This window comes from Lampetra planeri, chromosome 30, assembly GCF_965212315.1.
Source record: "Lampetra planeri chromosome 30, kcLamPlan1.2.h2, whole genome shotgun sequence".
NCBI classification, from domain to species: Eukaryota; Metazoa; Chordata; class Hyperoartia; order Petromyzontiformes; family Petromyzontidae; genus Lampetra; species Lampetra planeri.
In genome coordinates this window covers 3,294,112-3,318,641 of record NC_136136.1, presented here as the reverse complement: position 1 = coordinate 3,318,641, position 24,530 = coordinate 3,294,112, and the positions used below count along the sequence as shown (strand labels likewise).

General features: G+C 47.4%; 1 protein-coding gene across 2 annotated transcripts; it reads left to right on the top strand.

Moving 5' to 3' along the window:
- Window positions 1-1,333: 1,333 nt before the first annotated feature.
- LOC144728804 (actin maturation protease-like) lies at window positions 1,334-24,530 on the top strand. Of its 2 annotated transcripts, none has more exons than XM_078608463.1 (8): window positions 1,334-1,552; window positions 3,725-3,978; window positions 4,932-5,000; window positions 12,283-12,410; window positions 15,698-15,827; window positions 18,878-18,948; window positions 21,835-21,965; window positions 23,144-24,530. In XM_078608463.1, the coding sequence occupies exons 2-8, from the start codon at window positions 3,740-3,742 to the stop codon at window positions 23,372-23,374; spliced, it is 999 nt and encodes a 332-aa protein (XP_078464589.1). In that variant the 5' UTR covers window positions 1,334-1,552; window positions 3,725-3,739; the 3' UTR covers window positions 23,375-24,530. The 2 variants fall into 2 exon arrangements, with proteins under 2 accessions (XP_078464589.1, XP_078464590.1); XM_078608464.1 differs by lacking the exon at window positions 23,144-24,530 and adding an exon at window positions 22,665-22,815 and having other exon boundaries at window positions 1,350-1,552.

Here is a 24,530-nt window from a genome sequence, read left to right as displayed (position 1 = left end):
ATTGGAATTACACAAAGCAACAATCATCGCCCTCCCACCACCCTCTTCTGCTCAAAGTTGGCAGGATCCGTCTGAACACAAATGATTCGACTCCTGAGTAAACGAGCGTGCTTATTATTATTAATCAATGTACAGAATAGTACCAGATGTCTTGTGAGCCCCAACATTTTTCCCTTTGCATATTCATTTTTGTAAAAAAAAAAAACCTCAAGAAAACAGTACGTTTTAGAGAATCAAATGGGTGTCACAATACATCTGTATCTACGAGACCTTTTTAGCCAGTATAAAAATTATAAAATTAGAATTTGGCTTTAGCATTTTCCGTAAATAAAACAGGTGTTAAGATGTTTAAACACCAATTGTTATACATACTTATTTGGCATCTACTTAGTGTTTGGACGTCTTAACACCCTCACTGGCAATACAACACCTGTTCTAATAACGCCCCCGTTTTTATCGCCAGAAAGGCTAAAGCCCATTATGATTACCACTACTACTATTATTAGTATTGTCTCTCGCCTCCTTCAGCAGTTTTTTTTTCTTGCTGTGGTTGTCCCACCCGATTGCTTATGTTGCGATCAAAACGTCATGATATATTATGTTTTTACCTACGTGACTTTACCGAAAGAACCAAAGCAGTCACGAAAGCTTCAAATCAAAATAACACATTCCTGCGGAGGGAGCTGGTAGGAACGTTGGGTTGCTCGGTCAATGGCCAGGGTCAACGGCCGCGTGGTGTATTCCGCAAATATGGCCGACTGTGAGGGCGGGCACAAGCCGGCGTGAGTAGGTTAAACGTTGAGTTTTATAAGGGCACCACGAGATGACCAGCCCCTCCCCACCCAGCCCCACCCCTCCCACACCCAGCCCCACCCCTATCCACCCAGCCCCACCCCACCCTCCCACACCCAGCCCCACCCTCCCCACCCAGCCCCTCCCCTATCCACCCAGCCCCACCCCACCCTCCCCACCCAGCCCCACCTCTCCCACCCCCCACCCAGCCCCACCCTCCCCACCAGGCCCCTCCCCACCCAGCCACTCCCCACCCTCCCCATTCCACCCAGCCCCACCACTCCCATTTTTGATGCACGACGGACGGACGGACACAATAATCCCCTGTGGGCTGGTGTAACCGGGAGATTCCTACCAGTACCAGGAGGTTCCTACCAGTATTAGTATTGTTTCACCGCAATACAATCTGTACCAACCCAACACAATGCCCCGCGTGGCCACGTGCAGTGTTTTTTTTTGTTTTGTATTTCCCGCGCTGTTGATCAGCTGACCGGGGCCCGCGTTCCTCTTCCCGGGTCGAGGGGCGCCGTGGGGCTTCGCCTCTCCCCGCTCCGTCCAGTGGTGACAGCAGCAGCGAAGAAGCCGCTCCGACACGACGAAGATCTTACAGACAGGCAACGATTACAATGGGGATTATTCACGCCGACCGCAGCCGCTGACGTCACATCCACTGACGTCACATCCACGTGTAGACCGGCGCTGTGGCAGGGCACGTGCGTCCACTCCACTGCTGGATGAGGCCACGGGTCTTCGCGAAGAGGTTGTCGCTTGGTTTACTCAGTGGCTGGTCGCGTGTGAATCTACTGCTGGATGAGACCTCTGCCTTCCCGCCACCGTGTACCAAGTTGGTTGTGATTGATGGAAGGGGAGGGGTTCGTTGTTTGACCATACTTCACCACGCTGGTCAATGCTGTGCTGGCGCTGGCGGAGAGCGTCGATTTGGGGGCATAGTTGCTGTACAGCGAATTGAGTTGGCTGTAATATTGGTTCTTTCGGTAAAGTCACGTAGATAGAAAATAAAAAAACTAAATAATACAATTAAATAATCATTTAAAACATAATTTGAAAACAATAAAAAAACACGATAAAAATAGTTAAATAAAAATAATTTTAAAATAAAGCAAAAAACCCACGACGTTTTGATCGCAACACAAGCGGTCTTCATCAGGCGGAGACTTTACCGAAAAAAACAAGAATATGAATTCCTGCAGTTACGAAAGTTTCAAGTCAAAATGTGACTTTGCTGTGTTTGCATCGCCTTGTGACGTCCATCACGTCTCCCCGCAGCAGCCCACACACCGCCACGCGCATTGTGGTGGTGGCCCAATCAAAGCTGGACGTCTGTGGGCAAAAAGAGCTTTATAGCTCATCGGATTCCGCCAGTATAGAATACGCAATATGATCCTGAAAGCGCTGACCAGGCTCAGAAAAAAAAACCCTGCTGAGCTTCCGAGGTCTGATGAGATCGCCCGGATTTCTGGCGCGATTTGGTCATAGGGTGGTTTAATATTTTACAGTACTGGAGTTGGTTTCACCAGATGAGTAGTATGATTTGTTGAACCAGATGAGAAGTCTGGTTCAGCAAACCAGATGAGAAGTCTGGTGAAACAAACCACATGAGAAGTCTGGTTCAACAAACCAGATGAGAAGTCTGGTTCAGCAAACCAGATGAGAAGTCTGGTTCAACAAACCAGATGAGAAGTCTGGTTCAGGAAACCAGATGAGAAGTTTGGTTCAACAAACTCCTGGATAGTCTTGTGTGCAAGGGCGCCAGCATGTGTGTGCCGTGGGGTTTTCAAGTTTCATTTATTAGGTATAGCCCTGTGAGCCATGCGGCCCTGGAGCCGGGTGCAACCGCAACAAACAAAATATGGATAAACCAGCAAATCTTCCAACAACGACTGCCACCTGATACAAAGCGCAACGTTAGGAACAACAGTGCACCAGGCGTGTTCGGTATGCCACCGACTGGCACAATTGTTCATGAGCTTAATTATCGCAATGCGTTATAATTGGACGGCCTAGGGCAGTGTTAACAATCGCAAGGCCCCACGGGCCACTTACCGCCCCTGGTGGCCTTTAGTGCGGCCCCTGGACATGCGGTCCATGGACTTGCGGCCCATGGACATGCGGCCCATGGACATGCGGCCCATGGACATGCGGCCCATGGACATGCGGCCCATGGACATGCGGCCCATGGACATGCGGCCCATGGACATGCGGCCCATGGACATGCGGCCCATGGACATGCGGCCCATGGACATGCGGCCCATGGACATGCGGCCCATGGACATGCGGCCCATGGACAGTGCACAAAGTGTGACCCCCCCCCATCCCATCATCATCCTGCTGCTGTAACTCCCCCCTCCCCCCCCCCACTGGTTTTAAATGGTGTGGCGGCTCTCACACCGACGATGTCTTATCGGGCGTTAAGAATCTCTTAGCTCATGACAATATTCCTTCCTGACAACCCTGAGATGGAGGACATCTCCGTTACCAAGGATGCCCCGGGAGGGGGGGGGGATTGTCAGCTTGCATAGCGAATACGCGACGGTGCGGATACGCGAACTCGGGTTTGTCATCTAGAAAGCTAAGCAGCGGTCAGCCTGGCCACGCGTTGCGCACTAGTGTTACGTTGCCAGCAGAGGGCAGTGCAGCAAAAGCCATCGTTGTACTGCACTCTGTGCTCCGCCCACCTTTATCAACACACGCTGACCGTCGTGGTGAAGTATGGTCAATGCACAGCCTACGACCGACAGGGCATGGATAGGCCCTCATCCAGCAGTGGACTGACAAAAGGGCTGATGTCATAAAATAATATTGGTTGGGAGTACAGTGGTGGTCCGCACGGTTTGCTACGTACGGTGCGAAAGAGTTTCAACATGCGTGCTGTACGTGATCCTTAATGAGTTTCTTGTCTGGGCCCGACCAGGATCAGTAATAGAAGATGATGCACAAGGAGGATGAAAATGAAGAGGTGGAAGGTGCAGGTGGGACGATGGACTTCTCAACGGTTCCCCCTCCCCCACCTCCACCACCTCCACCACCACCTCCACCGTCTCTACCCACGCCCTCGGGACTTCACGCCGTGACCGATTCAATCCGCCGCGTCGTGAGCGAAGGACAGGCGGCGACGGAGGGAGACTTGGACGAGCCGGCGCTCATCTTCAGCCAGAGGAGGAGCAGGCGAGGAGGGGCCGAGGGTCGTCTCGGCTCAGGATGTCTGTTAGGACGGCGTCTCCTGAAACAACGTTGGCGGATGTGCCGTGTTCCCCCGCACGATGGGTGGATGGGGGGGGTTCGTGCGGAACCCCTCGACATTTTAAACAAAGTGGAAAAGAAAAAGAATGACGTTCACACTCGCAAAGCTAAAACAAATGCAACATTAAAAAATACAACGTTAAAAAAAGCTATGCTGACTCGTCAGCTATTTATACATTCTGACCAGACACATTTAGAACTTGCATCACAAGTCATAGAGTATTTGGCAGCTATTAATGTCCACGTGATGAGCTGCTTGGTTGAGCTCTCATTAGTGATGACCAGGTCGCTTCTGAAAAATAGAGGACGTCAAAAGGCGTAGAAAAAAGGGGAAAACCTATTCTCATATTTTGGTACTGGCGAAGGAGGTCCCATGATCCATTGTGTACTGCTACGTACGCTCTGGTCTAGCACCAATTGAGACGAGGCTCAAAAGAAAGCCGTCTCTGGTGTGGGCCAATCAGTTTCAAGGACAATGCATTTATTATCAGTGTTTTTTTTTTTGCATTTTGACCGCAAGTATTGTGGTTAATGCAGACATGATTCCTCGTAAAAAGGTTTCAGTTTTGTTGCCAGAAAAAAGGGGGAAAACCTTATTATATTTTGGTACTGGCAAAGGAGGTCTAATGATATTGTATTAGACTTCTATTCTGCCACGTCTACGCTTCACCAACACGCACTGATGGGCGCGGTGAAGTATGGTAACATATCCCCCACGGGCCCGTAGAGCATGGAGGAGGCCCTCATCCAGCAGTGGATTGACTAAAGGGGCTGTGCAGGTGCATAGAGTTACAAGTGGTTCGTAACCATACGTTGCATAAAACTAATAAGGATGTGCCGTGCGTGTTGTGTCTTTTGTCTTTGTTTCTCCACTGCAGCTTTGATTCGACACTAAAGTGGTTACTCTTCAACAAGTACGTGCCTCCCGTGATACAGAATGGCCCGCAGTAAGTCCATCTGCGAGCCGCGTCCAAATGTCAGGGGCTTCACAAATGCGGGCACATAACTCTACACGCCTCGGAGTGCTAAGGGGTCCTTCACATTAATTTCACTATTTCCAGGAGCTTACAAATGTGAAAATTACACGGGTGAGCACACCCGCGCTGTCATGAACTCTGCAGCCACCCCTCTTAAACGGCAATTTAACTACAGAATGCCCCCCACCCACCCCCCGAATTGTTCCGTGTAGTACTTCACCTCAAGGGTGACCTTTTTAGCCTCACCTTTTCAGAATCAATCAACCGACCGTGAGATTGTTTGAATGGTTCAAGGTAGGGAGGCCAAAGCGTGGGGGGAGGGGGAGGGTCGCTTCATAAATGTTCAATAGTTTTTTTTTTTATCCTCGCTTTTTCTCCGCTGCTAATTCTTTGCCGGGCTGGCACGCTGTGAACCTTTGCGATTTCGGGTTCCAGCCGTGCGGGGCAGGTGAATGATAAATGCACGCTCCCCTTCCGTCTCGGGGTGAAAATCTCCGCACGTGTTTGCGGTCGGGGTTTGACCGTTTGAACCCAGTCGCCGAGGTGGGTTGGCGTAGGGTTCAGGTTTGGGGGCGAGACAAAAAAAGGGTTTTCCCAGAATTTATATTTACGCTTGGTTCGGTCTTATCCCATCTCGAGAACAGCTTCCGTGCACAGCGAGCGTGGCCAAAGTGGTGTGGCTGGACCGGACCAATGGAGGGTTTTGTTATTGTACTTCTTTCACAAATACTTTCTTTGGCACAGATCCATGTTGTCGATAAAGATATGTGCTGGATAGATTTATAGTATTCCTTCTCCGACTGTTGGGAAATTGTACACTTCACCAAAGTGGCAGCACATAATGGTATACACTTAAAAAAAGGTAGTTGGAGCTTTAATGTCTGCGCAAATAACACGCTTCCTGGAAATGAAAACAGCATTTTCTGCTGCCCATTATAGAAGATGATTAAAGTTTTTTGTTGTTGGGCTATCATCGGTGCTGGATGTGAAGAGCTTTGCACATGCAACTGATTACACAACCTCAGGCTAAAACAGACCAACCCAACAGCTTGGACTCTCCTCGTGTCAGACTTGAAAACAATTCAGGCGTAATACCGACACTTAAAAACTTCGCTGGTGCGCGCATTGACCGAACACCTCGTTGATCAACAGCGTCTTGTCAACCGCCCATGACGCCCAATGGCCAGCCCGGCTCCTTGCCTGCCCCACTCCGATGTGCGCTCCGTTGCCGTGGCTTTCAAGAGTCACTCACGAGAGTTGCATCTCTTGCCACGGCCGTCTCTTGGCTGTTGCGGAGTTGACAGGTGGAATGGCCGCGTTGTCGGTGTGCGCCACGCTTCGGCGCTCCCAGTCTGAGCGGGATCGCCATCGCCGCTGAGCTTCATTGACTTTTTCTTTTGTTTAGCTCCACTGGCTCTTAATTGTGCTCCTTGCGCCCATCGGCAGTCCTCGTCTCCGGGGGCTGTTAAATATGTACGCGCGACAAAGGTACCATCGCATTGCCGAGTCGCGTGTGCTCGCCCCGACAGGTCTTTGCGAAGAAAGCTTTTACGGGCTGATGTGGCGCTGAGCTGGGCACCCCGGGGGGGGTGGTGTGGTGGGGGGCCCGTGTAGCTTCACAGTGGGAGGGAGAGCGCGCCTTCGGTGTTTGTTGGAGAACGCGCTCGGGCAACGGAGATCTCGGCAGAAAAATGTCAGAAGCTATGCGTCAGCGTTGTTGTAATACGCTGGGAAGCACTTTCCCCCCCCCCCCCCTAGAAACTTGCACGAATTGCTAGCGTCCTCTCCTATCAGCAAAACTAAAATATACATTGCTTTGAAAAAGATCGCTTTGCACAACTGTTCGTGCCCATTCATCCGACACCATGCGATTTTGGCTGCACATCTTTTGTTATCGCGGCCTCGTTAGAGAGCCTTCGACTTGCTCCGACCTTGGGGGCATCATAACAATCTGAAGTGTCTTCAAAAATATGAGATCACAGCAGCATTGAGGACGAAGTTACACCCCCCACCGTGTGAAACACAGATTCGAGTGTTGTTCGGCGGCTGGCGAATGCCGCCGTGGAGTTCTCATGGCCACACTGATTGTCTGATTGTGCTGTGCACTGTTAAGTCTTGCTATGTTGCCAAGTGAGAGGCAGTTGATCGCTGCTGTCACCGGACTGCCCTCTCAATGACGGTTCGCGTGATGGAGCTGTTGACAAGAATTGCCGTTGGGTGCTTTGTTTTCTTCCAGGGGCCTGCTTGTTCAGTTGATTGTTTTTAATCTTTGTGGGCGTGTTGAACCCAGTTACAAGTTCAACCTTTCTCTTGTACAAAGCGGTGTGTCTGCAGCTGCAGTGGTGGGTTTATTGTTTTTCAAGTGTCAAGTCTCGTTTTGATTAGCCAGGTGAGAGCTCAAGAGACCATTGCTAAGTCTAATTTGCAAGAGTGACCAGGCCCATCAGTGTGCCAGTAGGAGGCGATGATTGCTCCTGTGTGTGTAGAATCCTCATTGAGTAATTTCTGGTGTAAATGCTCGAATATAGCGAAATTTTGACCCTGCCGTTGTTGTCCTTAGGAGTGTAACAGGTTGTTGGTACATTTCATTTTAATTTTTATTTTCTTATATATATATGCTGTCATATTGACAATGTTATTCGAGTTGTACCTGCGGCATCAAGTCACGATATGAAGAAATGCCAATTCAGAACACGAGCAGGGCAATGCATCATCGGTACCGTGTTCGAGAAAATTCTGCGACAGGGTGGGAAACAGTGCAGCGGAGTTTGGTGTCTAAAATTGGCCTGGGCTTTCTCTTAGGTCAACCCGGCTGAAATTGTGGCACCCATTGCAATGTGGTAAATGGCACATTCGAAACGAAGGTGGCTAGATGTGTTGCTGACTCATTACCACCGCGTGTGCTAGACTGGCCACGACAGGTGCTCACTTGCAGTGCTTGCCTCAACAGGCTGGGCAGGTAACGGAGCGTCACTTTTTTTCTTCCGATTTTGGCATCAGGTCATGAAACAAAGTGTCGATTCGGAACTCTCATAGAGCAGTGCGTCTCCGTCTTCCAGAGGATGGCCTGCGGAAGGAGACGTCACGGAACTTCTTCTGAGGTCCCTTCAAGTGACCTCTTATCCAGACGAGGGGTACTGCACTTGGCGACGTGCCCTGCTCTAGACGGGTCTGGGATATGGGCAGTCCAACCGAAGTTTTAATTCTCGTTGGAGGGATTTTGTAAAGTTGGTTGAACCATATTCTTAGGTTTTTTCGGTAAAGTCACGTAGGTAAAAAATTAAAATTAATAAAAGTAAAATAAAATAAAAATCACGACGTTTCGGAGGCAACACAAGCTTCCGTCTTCAGGTGGAACCGTCACAGCCCGACAGCTGTATCAAGTAAATGAGAGTGGGCCATCCCTGCCCCTTCCCCCCCTCCCCACCTCAACCATTATATATACGGAGTGGTATCTCCTGTAATCTCTCATTTACTTGATACAGCTGTCGGGCTGTGACGGTTCCACCTGAAGACGGAAGCTTGTGTTGCTTCCGAAACGTCGTGATTTTTATTTTATTTTACTTTTATTAATTTAAATGTTTTACCTACAGGCTAAGATTATCAACTAACTGCACATGTAACCCAGTTAAAATTTAAGTTGGCCAAGACCTGTATTTGAACCCAGGTTTTTAGTGGTAATGGCTCAGTGCCTCTGAGTCACCCATCGACATCCGCACCTGATTATGCAACCCAGTGATGCTGAGTACATTGCCTTTTCAGATAGCTTTCACAGCAGTGTCCTGCAGCTACATTGCACAAAATCTGTAGTTTTTGTATGGCCACAGAGGTGTGTAAATGTGAAGATATGGCGATGACTCATCCATATAAATAAGCACAAAATTCACATGTGCAATGTGAGCAAATGTAATAACCGGCTTACGGTATATTGCTTAGCAGTGATGTGATATTATAAAAACTCGGAATAAATCACACCTTATTTTTCCAGATCTTGGATGCAAAGCAGAGGTCAACTTGGTTTGTATTTGGTGACCACGGTGGCGAGATGTTAACTACTTCGTCTGGTATACAGGAGGTCACGGGTTCGATCCTGATCCTGACGCCTCTATATTTGGAGTTTGCATGTTCTCCCCGTGGTCGCATGGATTTTTCTCGAGGTCCTCTGGTTTTTCCCTCCACATTTAGAATCAACAACATGCATTTAGAGTATTTTGGCTGCTATAAATTTCTGCGTGATAAGCCACTTGGTTGAGCTATCGTTTGTGGCCAGGTCGCTTCTGAAAAAAAGCTTTGTGGCCCAATGGATCTTACCTGGTAAAATAAAAATACAAAGTTTAGTAGCTTCAGTTTACCGGGTGTTGTGCGCATGGGGGGCTGCGAGGTGTGGCTGGGAGATGGTGGTTTCGAGTGTCGCCCCCTCCTACATGTCATGGGCTTTCTGCGGGTTCTCCGATTCCTTCCTCTGCATGAAACCAAAGACTCACTCGCGCTACAGTGATAGCTCCGGTGTACGTTCTCCCCCCCCCACCCCCTTTTGCATCGGTTCACAAACACGTCGTCACTTTATCATCAACAGCGCTCGCTAGCCGACTTGCGTCGCCTCAAACACCGCACGCACGTCGCTGACTGCACCGTCCGTTCTCTCTCGTTATCCGTCGCCCCCCCAGCTGCCACCACCACCACAACCACCACCACCACCACCTCCACCACCACCACCACCACCTCCTCCACCACCACCGCCGCCGCCGCCACCACAACCACCACCTCCACCACCACCACCTCCTCCTCCACCACCACCACCACCACCTCCACCACCACCACCACCACCTCCTCCACCACCACCGCCGCCGCCGCCACCACAACCACCACCTCCACCACCTCCTCCACCATCACCTCCACCAACTCCACCACCACCACCACCACCACCACCTCCTCCTCCACCACCACCACCACCACCTCCTCCTCCTCCTCCTCTTCCACCACCTCCACCATCACCTCCACCAACTCCACCAACACCACCACCTCCTCCACCACCACCACCACCTCCTCCTCCTCCTCCTCCTCCTCCACCACCACCACCACCATCACCTCCACCACCACCACCACCACCACTTCCACCCTGTAAATCGCTTTGATTGGCGTCGTTCAATATTCGTCGTCGCACCTTTCAGGAACTCACCCCCCCGACGTAAATCGTGGCTAATAACTTTTATTGGCCACAAACAACCCAGTGCAGCAGGACCCTTATATAATACATTGCATCAGACTAAGTCATCCTTCCCTGCGAAAATAATTGTAGATTAAAAAAAGACGCGCTTGACCCCATTTTACATGATGTTTCGGTGTATTGCTTATGGAATGTTTCACAAAAAAACACCGCATTATTATATCATGCTCGCAGGACTAATTGATTTTGCATCGGATATTACTGAAGAGTGAACTCGTTAGTTATGAATGAGTATCGACTTGACGAAGATTAAACTTTACCCTTATAAGCGCTGGGCATTTGGGCATTCCTTTGTGTGTTGGGGTGAAAATGAAATTCCAATACGAGCCGCAAATCTGTATTCTCTTCGCAGCCTAGCCTCATGCACGGCATGGAGCCTGGGAGAATGCTTTTGCTGTGGCATCTGAGAATCAGATTCTCTCCCTACGCTTGTGAGGTTGGCAGCCCTTCTAAGGATATTTTGGAGGTTTTTTTTTTGGGTTACAAAAAATGTTGATGCCTCTGGCAACAAAGGTCTGTCGTCAAAGATGCCAGTCAACTTCTGATCAATGGGTAGATCACTTCTTCTCTGATGCTTCCCCCGTTCCCGCTGTCTAGAACTCCATACTTCTTTCCATCTGCATGGCTGACTGCTTCTTCAAGTCCAGGATTTAAGACGCCCGGCTTCTTTTTACGCCTGTGATGGGCTGTCCCCCTCCATCAAAACACCTTCGCCTTTCATGCCCTCTCTCTTTTATGCCCTCTCTCTTTCGAATTCTCTGCCCAAGGGCGGCACGTTCTTGATTAAGAGTTCCCTGCATCCTCTCTCCGGCCCTGCACCTTGGGTTTTTGTCTGCATATGCACCGGGTCATTGAGCAAAACTCTCCTTTTTTTCCCATCTCTTGGCCTTTCCCCAAGATTGTTGTTTTGACAGCCCTCTTTCTCTCCTCCAGTCCCGGCGATCGCCCCCCCCCCATCGCCCCGCCGCCCCCCTCCACGATTTACACCTTTCCATGATTACCAACCATCAGGCGCATGCAGTGCGTGCATTGGCCTTATTGATAATGAACAGGTAAGTTTGGTGACCACGGTACGGCGGGCCTGTGGATGGGGGAGGATTGTGCTGCTCTAGATCGTCCATCAGCACCCCTTCCCAGGTGTCGTCCTCCTTCTCAACATCACCAAGCGCACGTCATCCCGCTCGTACAGCATCTTGAGATCCAGTCGGGTTTAGGTGCCGTATACATTAATTCGTCATTTAATTCTAGATTTGAAGTCTTCGTGACTGCAATGATTCATACTCGTTGGTTTCTTCGGTAAAGTCACGTAGGAAAAAATGGAAAATAATTAAAATAATTAATTTAATGCGGCGGATGCGTTCCCGTATACACGTTCATTGCAGGGCATGAAAGTGAATGAGTTAGAACAATGCAAACTTGAATCGCGTTTGAACTATGAAGTCAGCCTGCAGCTAGCCCATGGTGGGACAAAGAACTGAGATCAGGGTACGCTGCCACATATCGTATCATTCCACACGGATACCCAAAAATCCCATTCCGCTCACCCGCACAGCTCAACAAAGTCGTGGTGTGGTGCTTGTGAAAACACTCCCTTTTGTGCCGCGGTGGCCTTAACAGGTGCTCGCTAACAACACTTGCCGGAACAGCCTGTGTCGGCTGTGTGGGGAATATTTATATTTGTGCGTGTGTGCAGATGTGGCCTGCACCCACACACACACTGTTTTGGCGCAGTGGTCAGCGCACCGCGCTACAAACCCGGCGACCCGAGTTCGATTCACGCTCACGGCCAACGCCAGTGACGATTATCTGAACCGGTACTAGGCCTCCCCTAGGTCGACTGAGCCTCAAATTAGTACCTGTTGCGGTGTGTAAACATCGCCACTAGGGGGATAAAGGCGGCCGGGCGTGGTGCTGGCCTCCCACCCCTTCCTGTGCCGTTCCGGCCTTTGTTAAGTGCTCGCTAACACAGCCCTTGCCCCCAACAGTGTGTGAAGGCTACCCGGGGGATCTTTGTCGTCTTCGCAGATGCGGCCTCGTGGCACTGCACATGGCGGGGTGTCTGGTGGCCCCCGCCGGCCGTCGCCCGGATTTGGATGCCATCTTTCAGACCGCAAAGGAGCGTGGCTACACTGCCCAGGGAGAGATGTTCTCAGGTGCGCGTGTCTCCTTAACGCTCTCCGCAACAGACGTTGCGATAAGCGTTGATCCATTCGCTCTCTCTCTCTCTCGGTCTGCCTGTGCGTCGAGCGCGTGCCTGTGGTGTGGGGGGGTGGGGCGCAATGGCTGTCGTACAGATGATCCGCTATGAAACATAAAAGCTCGAGGAAAGGAGTCGAGCAGCGATGAGCGACGTGTGCCCCGCAGACGAACTGGCCAGATCGATGAAAGCGCCGGGGGCCAGAATTTGGAAACGGAATCAACGAGTGCTCAAAAAGATTTCACAATAGAGGTAAAAAATAAAAATTAAAATTAATAAAAGTTAAATAAAAAATCACGACGTTTCGGAGGCAACACAAGCTTCCGTCTTCAAGCGGAACCGTCACAGCACGACAGCTGCATCAAGACGGAAGCTTGTGTTGCCTCCGAAACGTCGTGATTTTTTTTTACTTTTATTAATTTTAATTTTTTACCTACGTGACTTTACCGAAAAAACCTAAGAATATGAATCCTTGCAGTCACGAAAGCTTCAAATCTAGAACACAATAGAGGTGTTTTTTTTGGGTTAGATCGCGTCAATATAAATGTGTCGTCAAACCCGCCACCACCCGACACAGCCGATTAGTAAGGTTTGTCACGTGATCAGAACGCGCCAATGAGTTGCTCGTGCAGCACACCAGTGTGTTGGAGAGTAAAAGTGTAAATGTTGTGGGTTTACTCTCCAACACACTGGTGTGTTGTACTTGTAACGCATTGGCTTGTTTTGTTTACATGACAAACCTTACGAATTGGCTGTGTCGGGTGGCGGCGGGTTTGACGACACATTTATATTTACGTGATCTAACCCAAAAAAACCTTTTATGGTTGATATTGGTCGCGAAAAAATAGATTCACCTCGGCATCTGTGCCCTGGCAGCGAAGTTGTGTGCATATCTCGTCCATTTGTTTACCATCTCGTTGTTATGTTTACACCTCGCTTGCACAGTTTGGTACGCTCCATTAGCGTAAATGTAACGTTTAGCATATCATTTACTGCTGATTCACGTAAATCGTTTAAATAATCAATTGTTCCACGCAACATTCCTCACATGCATCGGGAGCGTAATGCATCGCGTTTGCCCTGTGGCTCGGAGAGATGCAGCAGCAAGAATTACGATTCACACCATTGGAACCTCATTTGCCAGTAGAAATATGATAATTGTTTTTTTTACCCTTCTATCTGGCAACAAAACTGACACCTTTTTACAAGGAGTCATGTTTGCATAGACCACAATACCTGCAGTCATAATGCAAACAAAAAACTAAACTCTGGTCTATGCAAACATGACTCCTTGTCAGTTTTGTTGCCAGATAGAAGGGTAAAAAACCAATTATCAAAAATGACGATCTTAAAATATAGAAATGGGAAAGCCTCGCTGAGTCTCAAGATGCATTTTCGGGAGAGTCTTGTGTATCGGGATGTTTGGCCAGTTTATATTTTAAGGAGTGTTTAGTGTGGAGGAGGATATCGTAAACCGCTTGAATATCTGCACAGATGGGTCATGAACCAACTTGCTGCACTGCCATCTTTGAGCCCCGGCATAGTTTAGTGGGTTTGGAATGTTTTTAAATGTAAATAATACACCAACCGTGGCCTCCGAAGCTCTGAATTACAGGCGTGCATGTGTAATTATATCCAAGTTCAATTACGGACTTGCAAGACGCTCTCGATCGAAACATAAAAATACTCTGTGAATGATTAGTTTAAAGAAGGATGTGATTTAAGCTTGGTCTGAGACGATGTTAAACACCGCAGCTGAGATGGATTAAATTTCCAGTTATTTATTCTTTAAAAATAATAATTAAAAAAAGAAATTCAGTTTGTGCGATCAATTTAAGTGTTAATTTTACAAGTGGACCCAATGAAGAAGAGGTTTGCAAACCGAAAGGTTATCTATATACCCTGTTGATAATTTTAACTCGGTGTTTAATAAAACACACTCATTTCTCATGTAAGCCCTCTCCCTCCAAGCCATCTGGGCCCAAGTGAAGGAGTGAGATTAATGTTCCATGAAAGAGCAACCTCCCGTTTGCTCTCTCTCTCCCTCTCTCGCTCTCCCTCCCGTTCTCTCTCAGCACCATGTGGTAGCTTTGGAGCGCACCCGTAGAGATGTGCCAAACTCTCTTACCTGCTGTGGTAACGCTTTGACTGGCAGAAGGCAGTGCATGAAGCGAGTTTTTTGTGAACTGGCCTGTGTGTATGTTGAACTTCTTCCGTACCGTACGTGGCCAACCGTGCTAACGGAGGTGCGGGGGTAGGACAAGAAACTGAACACAAAAAGCATTTATAAAGGTTTTATTTTTTAAACCTTTGCGTTGTTAACCGCCGACGCAAAGTGTGCGACGGTTTTCCTCTCACGTTCACCTGAAGATGGAAGCTTGTGTTGCCTCCGAAACGTCGTGATTTTTTTTTTAAATTAATTTTAATTTCATTTTTTACCTACGTGACTTTACCGAAAGAACTAAGAGTATGTGCAAAGCGCTCACCGTGCAAGCGTAGGCCCCAATAACCCCAACGGGAAAAATATTTCCGAGACTTGAAGCGAGGGTTTTCCCGGGTAATTAAATTACGCATGACATTCACTCATGTACGTACTAAAAGTCAAAGCTTTTCTTCTTGTAAGCTTAATACAAAAAATTATCATGCATAATCGATTGATACACATATTTTGCAGTGTTTGAAGGTATTTGTTTTTAAAAATTTGTAAGGTTTATATTGTAAATTATCTGAGGTAATGGAGGAGTGGCTCAGGTAAAGAAACCACGGATAATGCTAAACATATGTAAATTAGGCTGCACAAGCATATTTATGGTTAACTACATAGAATGGATGTGAAGACACATAATGTGTTGTCTGTTTTTATTGAAAACAGATCAAGGATTTGAATGTATAGGGCGCTTGCTTTAATGCCTTTCATCACATCTCATCTCAACCATTCCAATGCTCTGCTGCAGTCTCGCCAAGGGGGACCCCCCAGGGGCAGCTGTCTCTGTGCGGAACATATAATAATTGAAATGTATAAAGTACCCTAACAAGATGTACGATGTGCTGCCCTGCAAATATTTGTTTAATTTCCTACGTTTGCGGTGAAGTGAGCACTGAGCCACTGACCTTCGATGAGTGAGCAGCAGCTGTTAAACTATTGTGCATGTAAATATATGTATTTACAAACACGGATAATCCGAGACCTGGATAATCCGCCCACCGATGATCACGTTGATTACAATGTTTCCGTTGTTGCAGCTTTCGATATGTCACGACTGGCTGAGGACCTGTACGGATGTCAAGTGACACTGTTGCAGAACGGCATGCTGGGAGAAAACCGAAGCCTCATTATTGAGCATCTCGTACGGGGACAGCCCGTTCTCATACCGTATCCTTTCTGCTGCTGAGCTGCATTTTTTTTTTTTTAAACATTTTCCAGATCTGCTTGAAAGCATTTGTGCATTAGTTCTGTCCGTCTGTACCAGGGGCAGGGGCATGATAACTGTCATAAAGATGATGCAAAAATGACCGATACTTTCCTGCAAAGTTGTTTTGCTGATGGGTGGACTTGCGCTACTCCTGGCACACTCCCTGGCAGAGCCGCTATCCGAGCCCCGTGGTCTCGTTACGGCCTGCGCGGACGGACGGACCGCTTCCTGCATGCCTGGCGAGCACTACCATTAATACCTCTAATCATCAAATATGTCAGAATGGGTTACCTAATCCATGCGTGTGCATAATTGTTCTTCCTCGTTTCCCGTGGTTTAATGTTCCTGTTTAAACCGCAAGCATTTGCATACATATTATGCCTCCCCAATTAGATGCGTGCTGTGTCTGAAACAGTTTCGGTTATTTCTGGCCATTGGTAATGACATTTTCAGGTGTTCACATTTTAATTACCCGCTTATATACCTGCTCTGAAGAAGGGCAAAATGTCAGCCTGTTTTTTTTTCTTTTGTAAGGCAGTGTTAATGGTGAAATGCATGATTATTTTTTAATTTGTGCTTGAACACCACTGCAAGCACAGCCCATTAGTTTTTCTTGTAAATTTAAGTACCGTTGTCACTGTATATTCGGCACGTGACAATTTGCCCCCCCCCCCCCGCGCGATCTGACGAACTACCACGATCCAGGGCCTACGGTTCGATTCAGGAATATATTAATTGTACATGTGGCTGCTTGACCATACTTGACCATACTTTTAGTCAACAACAACAAAGTCAACACAGGAGTCAATAACACTGTGGCCTGAAAAGAAAAGATAAGTAACAGGCGACGCTTGGGGTAGCGGCTCTTCTTCGTGGCACACAAATGTCGGCCGTTGCCCCGAACGTGAGCTCTTTTTATTGATTTATTTTGCCTTTGAAGACCCCAGCGCCGGCGAAAAATGTGGCGAGTTGTGTTTTCGTTGTTGTCAATTGTGCTTAAACTGCCGACGCAGCATCACCAACTCATACTTTTGTTTCGTGCGGCTTTGAGAAGGAGGAGTCCACGTTCGGCACAGACGACGCTCGCCACTGGCCTAAAATACAACGTGGATTGCTGGCTTCATAGCACAGTCTACTCACGACCGTAGCACCTCACCAACCAATTAAGCAACTTATATGAATGGACAAACAGATTCTTACACGACACGTATCGATTATTCATCAATCCGATGTATTTATTGTTGCACGGCCGTGGTGGTGTGACGGCGGCGTAGTGGTTAGTGCACCCGGCGGCCTGAGGTTTGATTCGCAGCCGTGGCTGACATGAGCGGTGAGTGTTATTACAATGGCTCTTGTCGCCATCCCGCCACTCGCCAAACCGTACTGACCAGCACGGTATGTTCAAGCAACCCCCCATGACCAACACGGCATAGGGAGACTTTCATTCACAGCAATGGACTGAAAAATGATTGTGATTGCGTTATTCACTGTGTACATTGTGGTCTTAAGCGGTGAACGTATTTGCTCATTTTGCGCCAGAGTGTCACGTACGTCTATACGCATGTTGAACTTCTTTCGCGCCGTACGTAGCCGACCATTCTAATTGGAGGTGTGGGGGAAGTACAAAAAACTAGACGCAAAAAGCAGTTCTAAAGAAATGAGTCACGAGACATCGCCGCAGCTTTTGCTTTTCTCTTGTTCGTGAACTGTGGCTGAGCCCCCCCCCTCCCCCCGTTCTCGCCGCAAGAGCAGATACGTTGGGACATTGCACCAAGAGTGGTATGGTGTGCCCCGCGGCGCGCTGCAAGCGACGTAACGCATCTCCTCGCGCGTCCCCGGCCGCGTGCGCCTGTCCTAATGTGTGTCTGTCAGAATCGGAATCAGAATATTTATTTTGGAATCCATATTTGTTTATACTTGAGGAATCCGATGAGCTATGAAGCTCTTTTTCACAGATGTCCAGTCGGTGCACGCGGGGTCAGAATGTTATAAATAACAAGAAATATAAAAACGCGATAGCAGTGGAAACTATAGGAAAGGTTAAACAAATCACATAAAAATAGACACAATTGAAACTTAACTATTTTTTTTATCTTACCAGGTAAAGCCCATTAAGTTATATAACTCTTTTTTCAGAAGCGACCTGGCCCAGTAAGTATAGCTCAACAAAGTGGCTTATGTGGAAACTTATAGCAGCAAAATAATCTAAACATACGCATGTCAGTACGCTCAACTTCTTTCGCACCGTACATTGCCAACGGTGCAAATCGGAGTAAGCGAATGCCCTCAAGCACCGACCTCTTGGGCATTGGCTCACAACAACAACAAGGATCTCCGCATTCTGCGCGAAATAGCGGTGACCTCACCACGGCGCTCGTGCCAGGCACAGTGCACCTCAAAGCCACGTGCAGTGTGGAAGGATCTCTGGTGGCAAGAGGTTACGGGACAAACTCCGGTGCTATAGGTTAACTGACTGAGACGACTGGTGGACGTGACAACCTGTGTGCTCCCCACTGTACCAAGTCGCTCCATTTTATCCACCCAGCGCTCTCTGTATTTTATGTACAGCATGTTGAACTTCTTTCGCACCGTACGTAGCCAGCCGCGCTAATCGGAGTAAGCGAATGCTGTGCAACATGCCATAGCCCTTTATAAAAGGCATCATGTTTGCAATAACCACAACACAAGCAGTCAAAATGCAAACAAACGCCTTTTGGCGTCATCTGGTCCAACACCAATGGAGACTAGGCTCTAAGAAAAGCTGTCTCGGGTGTGGACCAATCAACTTCAAGGATAGTGCATATTATCATTATCAGAGTTGTTTCTTTTTGTTTGCATTTTGACTGCTTGTGTTGTGGTTCTTGCAAACATGATGCCTTGTATAAAGGTGTCAGTTTTTTGTACCATTTTAAAGGGTAAAATCCTACTACCATATTTTGCCACTGGTAAAAGGAGATGTCTCATAGTGTAAATGCCACAGCCCCCCAAGCCCCTTGACGCGGAACCTCAGATACGACTCGGACAGCAACTACGAGCCGTGTAACAAGCGCGGTCACAAGGCTCACTGGGCGGTCGTGACCGGTAAGCCGCAACGCGTCACTGTCTGCACAGGGCACCCTCGTGTTACAGTCACCGCTTAATGTCCGCAGTGCTTTACAACAATCGCGGTTGTGCGTACTTTGCGACGAGTTTATCGGAGTCGTATTTGAGATTCGCGGGGGGGGTTGGATTCTGAAACAATTTGCGGCCTCAGCGGTCGGCTACCCGAACAAAGATGGCCACGACAAATCCATCCTTCGCGTTAATTAAAAAAATTGTTGTAGTGCACCGTACATTTGCACACAATCTATATTCCTTCGCAATTTTAATGCTAAAAGAACCAAATTTCTCATGCGTACCAATGTGTATTTTGCATAGGTTATACAATAAAAAAAATGGGGGAGCACTGGAGTAACGAAGCATTTATTGTGACTTGGGTCAAAGAAGCAATAGCTAAATTTTTATTTAAAGCTTTCGTGACTGCAGGGATTCATATTCTTGGTTCTTTCGGTAAAGTCACGTAGAAGGGAAATAATAAAAATATAAAACAATGAAAATTCTCACGATGTTTCGACTGCAACACAAGCAATCATCATCATCAGGTGTGAAATCCACGTGACTTTACCGAAAGAACCAAGAATAAGCAATAGCTACTTAATACATTGCGTAAGATTCATTACAGCAAATATTCAATAGAATTAGTTACGCAACAATAATATTTATTTGCTTGATTAATGCCTCCCCACACCGTGTGATTTTCGGGGTCGTTGACCATATTTCACCATGCTGATCAGTGCATGTTGGTGGTATGTATGTTGAACTTTTTTTCGCACCGTACGTTTCCAACCGTTCTAAAGAAATGAGTGTGGTGGGGCCCTCGACCAGTTCAGATATCACCACTGATGTCAAACCTGCTTGGGAATTAAACTCGGATTTGTCAGGTATACAGCACAGTGTGTTAACCACTGCGCCACCACTCCCCTTTAGCTTAGCCACATTTATCAGTGAGAATGCAGTGGCCTGTAATACACTTAATGAGTAGACTACATTTGACTTGGGAATTAAAATATCACCGGATGCTCAGTATTCGTAGCAATTGCACAATAAATACCAAAGATCAACAGAGGATGAGCTTTCATTGATTTGAAATTTACCGTTAAAGATGTAATTTGAAACTAGGTTACTGCGTGCATGTTGTAAAATTAAACTATTGTATATTGAAAAGTAAAATTGCAGACAAACAGGTTATGAGTGCATACGATTAATGGGTGTACAGATGGTCCAGGATAGAGGGGCCATTAAACTAATGCTGGGACGTGTTCGGGATGATGTGGTGATTACGCGGCGCATGCTTGAAACTAGATTAATTTATAATGGGTGGAAACCTGCCATATACATGGTTTAATATCAGATAAAAAAGAAAACATGCATTAACACTATGAGACCTCCTTTACCAGTGGCAAAATATAGTAATAGGTTTTTACCCTTTCAACTGGTACAAAAACTGACACCTTTATACAAGGGATCATGTTTGCAATAACCACAACACAAGCAGTCAAAATGCAAACAAAAAGAAACAACTCTGATGATGATAATGATATGCACTGTCCTTGAAGTTGATTGGTCCACACTCGAGACAGCTTTTCTTAGAGCCTAGTCTCCATTGGTGTTGGACCAGATGACGCCAAAAGGCTCTAAGGAAAGCTGTCTCGGGTGTGGACCAATCAACTTCAAGGACCATGTGAGACTAGGCTCTAAGGAAAGCTGTCTCGGGTGTGGACCAATCAACTTCAAGGACCATGTGAGACTAGGCTCTAAGGAAAGCTGTCTCGGGTGTGGACCAATCAACTTCAAGGACCATGTGAGACTAGGCTCTAAGGAAAGCTGTCTCGGGTGTGGACCAATCAACTTCAAGGACAGTGCATATCATTATCATCATCAGAGTTGTTTCTTTTTGTTTGCATTTTGACTGCTTGTGTTGTGGTTATTGCAAACATGATCTCTTGTATAAAGGTGTCAGTTTTGTACCAGTTGAAAGGGTAAAAACCTATTACAAAAAAATGCATTCTCTTAAAGTTTGATTTCTGTCCCCGGGCTGACATGGGTGGTGAGGTGAGAGATTAACCCATCTGGGGGGGGGGGGAGGGTGGGCTCCCCACCTTCACTCAGCCACACACCGACCGGCTCGGTGAAGTATGGTCAAACAAACCGACGTGGCTGTGCGCAAAATATCATCACCCTTCTTTAGTTTCAATAGAAAACGAATGTCCGTCAACTTGTTGCCCAATTGTGATAACCTGCATTGATTTCTACCACGAAATTACTCAAGATGTTATCAGCATATATGTAAAACATCGTATTTGCAAATGCTTCGTGGTAATTAATGGTAACACTAATATCACCGGCATTTATATCATCAGCCATGATCTGGCCACTGCTAGATGAAAGCCTCCCAAAGCCGGTGCCATCTCTCTCAATCCTTCGACGTATTTCTACTAGAAACTTTTTTTTATTTTACCAGGTAAGACCCACTGAGCCACAAATCATAGCTCAACGAAGTGGCTTATCACGTGGAAATTTATAGCAGCCAAATATTCTAAATGCATAGTTTCTTAATTCTGGAGGGTAAAACCAGGGGAACCAGAAAAATTCACATGGGGAGAGCATTCAAACTCCAAATATACAGGCGTCAGCGTCGAACGCACGACCTCCCGTATACCAGGTGAGGTAGTTAACATCTCGCCACCGTGGCGTTCCAGGTAGCACCTGAATACGCGCTGACTTATACGCTCCTGTGGATCATCCTCTCGACCTTGAGCATATTCCCTCCTTTGGCTGGCACTCTCGCCATTAGTTTCGACCGCCCGCCATCAGCCCTTCTAGCGACTCGTCCTGCGTCAGCGGTTTAACAATGCTCTGTCATTTCAGGGGCTCTGCTTGGCGTGGATTGGTCGGACGTGGAGCCGTGTTTCGAGGAAGTTGCAGGGACGCCAGGGCTGTATTCCGCAGAATCTGCAGAGGAGAGAGTCAAGGAGTTGTTCTCTGCGCCTGGACTACAGGTTCAGAATTTCAAATCACGACCTGTCGACCATTTTGGATAGCACGTGTGATCATCACATTACAATTTTTTTTTTTAAGAGTGAGGATGTTATATTAAGGATGCCGAGAAAAATGTAGGTGGTGTTGGGAAGTTTTTTTTAATAGGTTTTGTAAAATCTTAAAACAGTTAAGTGGAATGGATGTGAGAGGGATGACAAAAAGAGAGGAGATTGGGTAACACAACTATTATGAAAAGGATGAAGGGAAGGGAGGCGAGAAAAGTGACCGGTAAGAATGAAATAAAATAAGCCAAGAAAATCTGAATTTAATGAGCCAGTTATTGCAAAATCAATTCTTATGCTCTGCTTTTATCAAACGGATCCAATGACTCATTGCGGCAATAGTTATTTTCAGAAACGGCAAAAATTAATTACGAATAAATGCCCCATCGTTCTGAGCTTTGCCAATTTCGCCAAGCGGGTACCTGTTTCAAATCTCGATCAGTCTCCATGCCCCCACCCCCCACTAGGCAATGCCAGAGCCGTATTAATCGTTACCCATACTCCTCCTCCCGAGGCATCCATCAGGAGGCATCCCCGCTTGCTGATGCGAACGTTGTCCTGTGACCCCGCGCTCTCTCGCCCCGCCCCCCCCCCCCCGAAAACAGTGGCCAAACTATTTGTCAACCAAGTGGGATTTTTATTTATTTATTTTTTCAGGCAAGCATGACTGAGTGGATGAAAATCATCAAACTTGACCGTGACTTGAAGACTGCTGCTCACCTCTAAGATTTCAACGGGACTATGACAAGACGAATTTATTGAGCCTGAACGGAGACGTAGACTTAAGATATAACTCATGAACTCTCTTCAAGACCGCAGTGCTCTGAGGAAGACGATAAAAATGGTCATTGTCTCTGTCCGTATTTGGCAAATAGTTACAGAGATCACTGATGGATTTACCTGATAATATTTGGAGGGGTGTGGGTGGAAAACTCCCACCCATCACACCAACGTTTAATACCTAACTACCGCTGTATTTTACAGAATGAATGAAATCCGCACAGAAAGGCCTGATTAAAATTCCATGGGTTGTTTATCTTCCACTCGACTCGAGACCACAACCGAAGTGAAAAATTCCGACGGAACTAACACCGCCTGTGCACGCGCGTGCGCCCTCAACCCGCCCCGCGTCCCAGGTGCGTGCCCTTTACCTGCTCGCCAAGCAAGGCAAGAGCGTGCGCCATCGACTCTGGGATTTCGACCGAGTGGCGGAGAGCAACGGGCAGCTGCTCGAGTTCGACCCCCGGCGCCAAGTGGACGGCACCACGTACGTGGTGCCCGCCGAGGGCGGCGTGCGTGCCGGGCTTTGCGGGAAGTTGCTGCTCCTGGCGCCAGCGACGGTGACGCCAGCCGTGGGAAAATCTTAGCACCGCTGTCATCTTCACCCCCGCCACCCTCCCCTGGTCACGCGACCATGGATGAACGCAGCGGAAGAGGAGATGTTAACTACCTCGCCTGGTATACAGGAGGTTGTGGGTTTGATCCCGACTCTGACGCCTGCTGTTTATTTGGAGTCTGCATGTTCTCTTTCTCCCCGTGGTTGCGTGGATTTTTTTATCCAGGTCCGATTTTTTTTCTCCACATTTAGAAGCATGCGTTTAGAGTATTTGCCTGTTATCATTTTCCAAATGATAAGCCACTTCATTGAGCTATAATTTGTGGCCAGGTCGCTTCTGAAAAACAGCTGCATAGCTCAGTGGGCCTTACCTGGTAAAATAAATAGGGAGATAGTGAAAATTACCGCTTCCTATGTGTATTGCAAAAGTGATGCCGAGTAAGGTGGCCGGATGGCCAGGGTGTCAGAGTGGCATTTCCCCCTCCGTTGGCCCATCGCTTGGATTTGGAGCACCAAGCCCATACCGCTGAGAATCCAATCCAGGTTTCAACCACACGTGATTTATGTATATTTCGATGTTGAACTTCTTTCGCACCGTATGTAGCCTACCGTGCTAATCGGAGGTGTGGGGGAAGGACAACGAACTAAACACAAAAAGCTGTTCTAAAGAAATTCGTTTTCAATCTCGATGATTTGAAAGTGCATAGCTCCAGTGGCTTTCTAATATCGGAAGAGGTGTTCCAGACGGCCGCAGAAGCGCATCTGAAAGCGCGCGATGCAGCGACCGTCTCAGGTGTAGTAAGTTGGTGGTCTTAGCCTGATGGTTTAATGAATGAACGCAAAACCTTCGTGTTAAATTTGGTTTTTCACTTTGGGAAAATTCCAGATATTGAACTCGGGTCACCGGGTTCATTGCGTAATGTCCTCACCACTGCGCCAGTGCTTCCTCTTTTTTTTTTTATAAAACTGCGCAAAAATATACCTCGGTAAACCTTGACAATTGTCTCTTTTTGCGTTAAAATGTGAATGAATAATGATTGTGTGCAAATGTGTAGTGCACAAAAAACAAATTTTTAATTAACTCAAAGGATGATTAGTTGTAACAAATTTCTTTTGTATTTTACAAAAGCCAATTATGCAAATGGTAAATTCCCATTGTATTTTAATTACAGCGTTTTTGAAAACAA

Excerpts from the sequence above, each read along its gene's own strand:
- LOC144728804 (XM_078608463.1), top strand. The coding sequence starts at position 3,740 with ATGATGCACAAGGAGGATGAAAATGAAGAGGTGGAAGGTGCAGGTGGG. Across the intron at positions 3,979-4,931 it reads TTCAGCCAGAGGAGGAGCAG|CTTTGATTCGACACTAAAGT; the intron begins GCGAGGAGGGGC and ends TCTCCACTGCAG. Across the intron at positions 21,966-23,143 it reads TCTCTGCGCCTGGACTACAG|GTGCGTGCCCTTTACCTGCT; the intron begins GTTCAGAATTTC and ends CCCGCGTCCCAG.